Here is a 9,716-nt window from a genome sequence, read left to right on the forward strand (position 1 = left end):
AATTATATAAAAAGTTACTTAATTTTTTTAATCTTTATGTAGTAATTTTTTTTAACCGATCTTAATTTTAGATTAAAAAATATTATTAAAATATTGTTAAACCAAACATCAGTCGGGAAAATGTTATTTACTCAGATGAGTTTGAAGTTGCTAAAATAGTGAACAACCACATGGCTTGCTAATGAATTACATTTTTTTACCTTTAATTAGTATAAATAATATTATTTTAAAAATCAAATATATTTCGACAAAGCCATGTGAGGAGTTATGAAAAATTAGATGAAACAGAGATGTCACCGTTTCCTTCAATTGTCTTCTTTTGCAAAATGACTTGGAAGTGGGGCAAAACGACTTGGAATTGTTTGTGCAAATTGACTGATATATAGAGACTTGGAATTGGAAATTGTTAGTGGGGCAAAACGTCTTGGAAGGGACTTGGAATTGTTAGTGGAAAATAACTAATATGTACTGGAAGTTCTTATAAGTATCATTTTCATGTACTCACACATGTCAACAAGCCCACACTCGACAAATCTAAGTTGTGCTCTCATGGAGAAATATCAATTTCTCAGCATTTTGTTAGCTTTCTCAGTTCATTTTTTGACACTTCCCTTCGTTCATGCACAAGTAACCGACATTTTCACGGACAAACAAGCTCTTCTTGCCCTGAAAGCTCGTATAAGCCATGATCCAAGCAATTTGTTGGCACGCAATTGGTCCACAAGTTCCTCTGTTTGTCACTGGATGGGCATAACTTGTGGTGCTCGTCACCTTCGAGTAACAGGTTTGAATATATCAAACTTGGGTCTCACTGCCACCCTTCCTCCTCAACTGGGAAATCTATCTTTCCTTGCTAGTCTAGACATCAGACACAACAGCTTTTATGGCTCTCTCCCGGAGGAATACGCTCAGTTACATCGACTGGAATACCTTCTTTTGAGTTTTAATAGCTTATCGGGCGAACTCCCATCTAGTATTTTTGATAATCTTCCCAATTTGCTGTTGCTTTATTTGCATTCTAACATGTTCAAGGGAAAAATTCCATCGACCTTATCAAGATGCAGAAGCTTACAAAAATTATCCTTGTCACTCAATAATTTCACAGGAGTCATTCCGAAAGAAATGGGAAACTTGACCCAACTTAGAGAGATCTATCTTGCATACAACAAACTACAAGGTATGCTACAGATATTCTTTTTATATTCCTTGTCATTCCATAATATATTGCTTATTTATAATGTTTTTGTAGGAGAAATTCCAATAGAGCTTGACAATCTTGTGAAACTAGAGCGATTATCACTGCCAAATAGTTACTTAACATATTGCTTATGTTCCTTGTCATTCAATAATATATTGCTTATGTTCTATTGATTAGATGTGAGACTTTTTGAGTCTCCAACAATAATAAACCTCTCTCAAAACATCAGTTATTATGACTTGTGGAACTCATCACCTTTGAGTAACAGCTTTGAATATTTCTCGCTCGGGTTTCACAGCCACCCTTCCTCCTCATCTAGGAAATCTATCTTTCCTATTAGAGCTAGACATCAACTACAACAGCTTTTATGGCTCTCTCCCAGCAAGCATTTTTGACAATCTTCCTAATCTACAATTGTTTTAATTGCATTATAACATGTTCGATGGAAAAATACCGTCAACCATATCTAAATGTAGAAGCTTGCAAAACTTATCCATGTCACGCATTAATTTCACAGGAGCCATTCCGAAAGAAATTGGAAACTTGACTCAAGTTAGAGAGATCTATCTTGGATACAATGAACTACAGGGTAAGTTATATGATACATTGTTTTAGTTGCTCTTACTGATATTCTTTTTATATTCCTGGTCATTCAATAATATATTGCTTATTTATAATGATTTTGTAGGAGAAATTCCAATAGAACTTGGCAATCTTGCGAAACTAGAGATATTATCACTGCCAAATGGTAGTTTAACAGGTAAATAATAAACCTCTTCCAAAACTTCATGTTATTATGACTTGTGGAACTCATCACCTTCGAGTAACAGCTTTGAATATTTCTCGCTTGGGTTTCATAGCCACCCTTCCTCCTCATCTAGGAAATCCATCTTTCCTATTAGAGCTAAACATCAGCTACAACAGCTTTTACGGCTCTCTCCCAGCAAGCATTTTTGACAATCTTCCTAATCTACAATTGCTTTATTTGCATAATAGCATGTTCGATGGAAAAATACCGTCGACCATATCTAAATGTAGAAGCTTGCAAAACTTATCCTTGTCACACAATAATTTCACAGGAGCCATTCCGAAAGAAATTGGAAACTTGACTCAAGTTAAAGAGATCTATCTTGGATACAACAAACTACAAGGTATGCTATATGATACTTCGTTTTAGTTGCTTTTACTGATATTCTTTTTATATTCCTTGTCATTCAATAATATATTGCTTATTTATAATGATTTTGTAGCAGAAATTCCAATAGAGCTTGGCAATCTTGCGAAACTGGAGATATTATCACTGCTAAATGGTAACTTCACAGGTAAATAATAAACCTCTCCCAAAACTTCATGTTATTAAGACTTGTGGAACTCATCACCTTCGAGTAACAACTTTGAATATTTCTCGCTTGGGTTTCACAGCCACCCTTCCTCCTCATTTAGGAAATCCATCTTTCCTATTAGAGCTAGACATGAGCTACAACAGCTGTTACGGCTCTCTCCCAGCAAGCATTTTTGACAATCTTTTTAATCTGCAATTGCTTTATTTGCATTATAACATGTTCGATGGAAACATACCGTCGACCATATCTAAATGTAGAAGCATGTAAAACTTATCCTTGCCACACAATAATTTCACAGGAGCCATTCCGAAAGAAATTGGAAACTTGACTCAACTTAGAGAGATCTATCTTGGATACAATGAACTACAAGGTATGTTATATGATACATTGTTTTAGTTTCTCTTACCGATATTCTTTTTATATTCCTGGTCATTCAATAATATATTGCTTATTTATAATGATTTTGTAGGAGAAATTCCAATAGAACTTGGCAATCTTGCGAAACTGGAGATATTATCACTGCCAAATGGTAGTTTAACAGGTAAATAATAAACCTCTTCCAAAACTTCATGTTATTATGACTTGTGGAACTCATCACCTTCGACTAACAGCTTTGAAAACTTCTCGCTTGGGTTTCACAGCCACCCTTCCTCCTCATCTAGGAAATCCATCTTTCCTATTAGAGCTAGACATCAGCTACAACAACATTTACGGCTCTCTCCCAGCAAGCAATTTTGACAATCTTCCTAATCTACAATTGCTTTATTTGCATTATAACATGTTTGATGGAAAAATACCGTCGACCATATCTAAATGTAGAAGCTTGTAAAACTTATCCTTGTTACACAATAATTTCACAGGAGCCATTCCGAAAGGAATTGGAAACTTGACTCAACTTAGAGAGATCTATCTTGGATACAACGAACTACAAGGTATGTTATATGATACATTGTTTTAGTTGCTCTTACTGATATTCTTTTTATATCCCTTGTCATTCAATAATATATTGCTTATTTATAATGATTTTGTAGGAGAAATTCCAATAGAGCTTGGCAATCTTGCGAAACTGGAGATATTATCACTGCCAAATGGTAACTTAACAGGTAAATAATAAACCGCTTCCAAAGCTTCATGTTATTATGACTTCTGGAACACATCACCTTCAAGTAACAGCTTTGAATATGTCTCGCTCGGGTTTCACAGCCACCCTTCCTCCTCATCTGGGAAATTTATCTTTCTTATCAGCTACAACAGCTTTTACGGCTCTGTCCTAGCAAGCATTTTTGACAATCTTCCTAATCTACAGTTGCTTTATTTGCATTATGACATGTTCGATGGAAAAATACTGTTAACCATATCTAAATGTAGAAGCTTGCAAAACTTATCCTTGTCACGCAATAATTTCACAGGAGCCATTCCGAAAGAAATTGGAAACTTGACTCAACTTAGAGAGATCTATCTTGGATACAACAAACTACAAGGTATGTTTTATGATATTGTGTTTTAGTTGCTGTTACTGATATTCTTTTTATATTCCTTGTCATTCACTAATATATTGCTTATTTATAATGATTTTGTAGGAGAAATTCCAATAGAGCTTGGAAATCTTGCGAAACTGGAGATATTATCACTGCCAAATGGTAACTTAACAGGTAAATAATAAACCTCTTCCAAAACTTCATGTTATTATGACTTATGGAACCCATCACCTTCGAGTAACAGCTTTGAATATTTCTTGCTTGGGTTTCATAGCCACCCTTCCTCCTCATCTAGGAAATCCATCTTTCCTATTAGAGCTAAACATCAGCTACAACAGCTTTTACGGCTCTCTCCCAGCAAGCATTTTTGACAATCTTTCTTATCTACAATTGCTTTATTTGCATAATAGCATGTTCGATGGAAAAATACCGTCGACCATATCTAAATGTAGAAGCTTGCAAAACTTATCCTTGTCACACAATAATTTCATAGGAGCCATTCCGAAAGAAATTGGAAACTTGACTCAAGTTAAAGAGATCTATCTTGGATACAACAAACTACAAGGTATGCTATATGATACTTTGTTTTAGTTGCTTTTACTAATATTCTTTTTATATTCCTTGTCATTCAATAATATATTGCTTATTTATAATGATTTTGTAGCAGAAATTCCAATAGAGCTTGGCAATCTTGCGAAACTGGAGATATTATCACTGCTAAATGGTAACTTCACAGGTAAATAATAAACCTCTCCCAAAACTTCATGTTATTAAGACTTGTGGAACTCATCACCTTCGAGTAACAACTTTGAATATTTCTCGCTTGGGTTTCACAGCCACCCTTCCTCCTCATTTAGGAAATCCATCTTTCCTATTAGAGCTAGACATGAGCTACAACAGCTTTTACGGCTCTCTCCCAGCAAGCATATTTGACAATCTTTCTAATCTGCAATTGCTTTATTTGCATTATAACATGTTCGATGGAAACATACCGTCGACCATATCTAAATGTAGAAGCATGTAAAACTTATCCTTGCCACACAATAATTTCACAGGAGCCATTCCGAAAGAAATTGGAAACTTGACTCAACTTAAAGAGATCTATCTTGGATACAATGAACTACAAGGTATGTTATATGATACATTGTTTTAGTTTCTCTTACCGATATTCTTTTTATATTCCTGGTCATTCAATAATATATTGCTTATTTATAATGATTTTGTAGGAGAAATTCCAATAGAACTTGGCAATCTTGCGAAACTGGAGATATTATCACTGCCAAATGGTAGTTTAACAGGTAAATAATAAACCTCTTCCAAAACTTCATGTTATTATGACTTGTGGAACTCATCACCTTCGACTAACAGCTTTGAAAATTTCTCGCTTGGGTTTCACAGCCACCCTTCCTCCTCATCTAGGAAATCCATCTTTCCTATTAGAGCTAGACATCAGCTACAACAGCATTTACGGCTCTCTCCCAGCAAGCATTTTTGACAATCTTCCTAATCTACAATTGCTTTATTTGCATTATAACATGTTTGATGGAAAAATACCGTCGACCATATCTAAATGTAGAAGCTTGTAAAACTTATCCTTGTTACACAATAATTTCACAGGGGCCATTCCGAAAGGAATTGGAAACTTGACTCAACTTATAGAGATCTATCTTGGATACAACGAACTACAAGGTATGTTATATGATACATTGTTTTAGTTGCTTTTACTGATATTCTTTTTATATCCCTTGTCATTCAATAATATATTGCTTATTTATAATGATTTTGTAGGAGAAATTCCAATAGAGCTTGGCAATCTTGCGAAACTGGAGATATTATCACTGCCAAATGGTAACTTAACAGGTAAATAATAAACCTCTTCCAAAGCTTCATGTTATTATGACTTCTGGAACACATCACCTTCAAGTAACAGCTTTGAATATGTCTCGCTCGGGTTTCACAGCCACCCTTCCTCTTCATCTGGGAAATCTATCTTTCTTATCAGCTACAACAGCTTTTACGACTCTGTCCTAGCAAGCATTTTTGACAATCTTCCTAATCTACAATTGCTTTATTTGCATTATGACATGTTCGATGGAAAAATACTGTTAACCATATCTAAATGTAGAAGCTTGCAAAACTTATCCTTGTCACGCAATAATTTCACAGGAGCCATTCCGAAAGAAATTGGAAACTTGACTCAACTTAGAGAGATCTATCTTGGATACAACAAACTACAAGGTATGTTTTATGATACTTTGTTTTAGTTGCTGTTACTGATATTCTTTTTATATTCCTTGTCATTCACTAATATATTGCTTATTTATAATGATTTTGTAGGAGAAATTCCAATAGAGCTTGGCAATCTTGCGAAATTGGTGATATTATCACTGCCAAATGGTAACTTAACAGGTAAATAATAAACCTCTTCCAAAACTTCATGTTATTATGACTTATGGAACCCATCACGTTCGAGTAACAGCTTTGAATATTTCTCGCTTGGGTTTCACAGCCACCCTTCCTCCTCATCTAGGAAATCTATCTTTCCTATTAGAGCTAAACATCAGCTACAACAGCTTTTACGACTCTCTCCCAGCAAGCATTTTTGACAATCTTCCTAATCTACAATTGCTTTATTTGCATTATAATATGTTCGATGGAAAAATACTGTCGACCATATCTAAATGTAGAAGCTTGCAAAACTTATCCTTGTCATGCAATAATTTCACAGGAGCCATTCTGAAAGAAATTGGAAACTTGACTCAAGTTAGAGAGATCTATCTTGGATACAACAAACTACAAGGCATGTTATATGATAGTTTGTTTTAGTTGCTCTTACTGATATTCTTTTTATTTTCCTTGTCATTCAATAATATATTGCTTATTTATAATGATTTTGTAGGAGAAATTCCAATAGAGCTTGGCAATCTTGTGAAATTGGAGATATTATCATTGCCAAATGGTAACTTAATAGGTAAATAATAGTCGGAAATATATAGTGGGTTTACAAGTATGAAGATTGAAACCTATATTATACAAAACCAATTGACTTGTGTTAAAGTCCAATCCATAACACTTATATACCACTTTCTTTTATTCTATTTATTAGATGTGGGATTGTTTGAGTCTCCAACACCCCTACTTAAGTGCAAGCACGTAGGCTATTAGACTTGCCATTTGACTTAGCCGATTTTTGGTTGGGTGCGTTGTCACTTGTATCTAGGAATACTTGGGCTGTTAATTCTGCCATTTGGCTCGTGCTCTAATATCATATCAGAAATATATATAGTGGGTTTACAAGTATGAAGATTGAAACCTATATTACACAAAACCAATTGGCTTGTGTTAAAGTTCAATCCGCAACACTTATATACCACTTTCTTATATTCTATTTATTAGATGTGAGACTTTTTGAGTCTCCAACAATAATAAACCTCTCTCAAAACTTCATGTTATTATGACTTGTGGAACTCATCACCTTCGAGTAACAGCTTTGAATATTTCTCGCTTGGGTTTCACAACCACTCTTCCTCCTCATCTAGGAAATCTATTTTTCCTATTAGAGCTAGACATCAGCTACAACAGCTTTTACGACTCTCTCCCAACAAGCATTTTTGACAATCTTCCTAATCTACAATTGCTTTATTTGCATTATAACATGTTCGATGGAAAAATACCGTCAACCATATCTAAATGTAGAAGCTTGCAAAACTTATCCTTGTCACACAATAATTTCACAGGAGCCATTCCGAAAGAAATTGGAAACTTGACTCAACTTAGAGAGATCTATCTTGGATACAACAAACTACAAGGTATGTTATATGATACTTTGTTTTAGTTGCTCTTACTGATATTCTTTTTATATTCCTTGTCATTCAAAAATATACTGTTTATTTATAATGATTTTGTAGGAGAAATTCCAAGAGAGCTTGGCAATCTTGCGAAACTGGAGACATTATCACTACAAAATTGTAACTTAGCGGGTGAATAATAAACCTCTCTCAAATTAACATGTTAAAATGTATTAATTTCATTTTGTTATAATAATCCAATTCACTAATTTGAGCTATCATTTTTTTAGGTGAGATACTGTCTGTGTTAAACTAGAAGTGTAGTTGAGTCTCCTTGAAACCCATTTCTACTGATGTTCCGAAGCCCAGCTAGAAGTAAGCAAGAGTTGTCGAGGTGTAGCAGTAGAAAAGCTGCAGCCCATATTAACTTTTAACAAATGCGGGAAGAGAATAAAGCTTGACAGGACCCATCCCGACCAACTAATCCTATAACCTCTGAGAATACCGTTATACGCTTAGAAGGGCGAAATGCATCCTGTATTTCTGTTTGAAAAACTTTTCTACACCATATCCTAACACGTAAAATAATATCATCTATAGGTCTCCGACCTTTATATGAGTAGATGTCAAAATACATCCTAATTAAAGCCAAGAAATCATAAAATAAACCTGTAATCAGGCCTCCGACCTTATCATATACATGACAAAAATAATTTACATCTTTACTCATTTCAAAAGTCATTAGAATATTGTAATTAGGGCTCTGGCCTTTCAACATTTCACAAGTTTATAAAAAAAAAAACAACAAAAAGTCTATATCTAACACTAAATATGCTACACCATGGCACAACCCATCGAAACACTATCCAACACGATTTGGAGGATGTCCTGGAGGGAGGGAAACATTTATAAGGGTGAGCTAAAAGCTCAGTGAGTAGGAAATTTAAATCCTTGAGAATATTTATGCATGTCAAACAATAATATTATGCCATAATATTAGCCACACACCATGCTAATTATGCTTAAACCACATGCTTCTCATGTACATTAACTTGAAACGTTCATCACATAATATCATCACACAAGTTGATTTTCACAAGAATGAAATTTACAATACTACCTTTATCTCATAGGAGCAAATCAAACATTCATGAATTTCCACTTCCAACTCAATAGCAATACTATCTTTATCTTATAGGTTTCCTTACATATCAAGATTCAAAAATATTGATCCATAGGTATCCCACCATTTATATATAAAGATATACATCAAAATATCATATAAAAGGGAAATCTGTCATACCCAAGGGGTGTCCCCACCTAGGCAGAGCAAAAGAAAAACAACTGTCATACCCAGTATACTAAAATCTCACGGGCAGAGCATTTGATTCTGTCATACTTGGCATGAAATAAAGTACAAGCAGAGCATTAAATTCTATCGTACCTGTATAGATATCATACAAGCAGAGCATCTAAATCTATTGTACTTGGCATAAATATTGCACAGGCAGAGCATCTTATTTCATAATAAAAGGAAAATTTCCACTTATCCCCCATATGTGTGCAAGATTTCGTATAGCCCCCGTAAGTTTCACCTATAACCAAGATTTGGGTATTTCAACTCTTCCCCCTAAAAGAAAAATTTCGCCCTAGAAATTATGTACCTAATTGAAACAATTCTGGGTATTGAGCCCGCATATCCTCTTCTCGTTCCCAAGTTGCTTCTTCCACCGAGTGATTTTTCCAATGTACCTTAACCCAAGGAATGGTTCTAGTATGACGCACTTGCTGTTTCATATCGATAATTCTCTTTGGCCCTTCTTGGTAACTCAAATCCTCTTTTAATTGAAACGGTCGATGCTAAAGAACATGAGTGGGATCGGGCACATACTTGCGAAGCATGGAAACA

At 34.7% G+C, this 9,716-nt stretch overlaps 1 protein-coding gene across 16 annotated transcripts; it reads left to right on the forward strand.

Annotated features, from left to right (window-relative positions):
- Nucleotides 1-378: 378 nt before the first annotated feature.
- On the forward strand, nt 379-9,197 carry LOC123227315 (leucine-rich repeat receptor protein kinase EMS1-like). 16 transcript variants are annotated; one of them, XM_044652062.1, is made up of 24 exons: nt 393-1,177; nt 1,716-1,787; nt 1,887-1,958; nt 2,278-2,349; nt 2,449-2,520; nt 2,840-2,911; nt 3,011-3,082; nt 3,402-3,473; nt 3,573-3,644; nt 3,951-4,022; nt 4,122-4,193; nt 4,513-4,584; nt 4,684-4,755; nt 5,075-5,146; nt 5,246-5,317; nt 5,637-5,708; nt 5,808-5,879; nt 6,186-6,257; nt 6,357-6,428; nt 6,748-6,819; nt 6,919-6,990; nt 7,757-7,828; nt 7,928-7,999; nt 8,098-9,195. In XM_044652062.1, exons 1-24 carry the CDS (start codon nt 496-498, stop codon nt 8,121-8,123), a joined length of 2,292 nt encoding a protein of 763 aa, XP_044507997.1. In that variant the 5' UTR covers nt 393-495; the 3' UTR covers nt 8,124-9,195. The 16 variants fall into 16 exon arrangements, with proteins under 16 accessions (XP_044508010.1, XP_044508009.1, XP_044508006.1 ...); XM_044652063.1 differs by having other exon boundaries at nt 7,931-7,999; XM_044652064.1 differs by having other exon boundaries at nt 396-1,177; nt 4,687-4,755; nt 8,098-9,194.
- Nucleotides 9,198-9,716: the final 519 nt, after the last annotated feature.

This window comes from Mangifera indica, chromosome 10, assembly GCF_011075055.1.
Source record: "Mangifera indica cultivar Alphonso chromosome 10, CATAS_Mindica_2.1, whole genome shotgun sequence".
Classification (NCBI taxonomy): domain Eukaryota; kingdom Viridiplantae; phylum Streptophyta; class Magnoliopsida; order Sapindales; family Anacardiaceae; genus Mangifera; species Mangifera indica.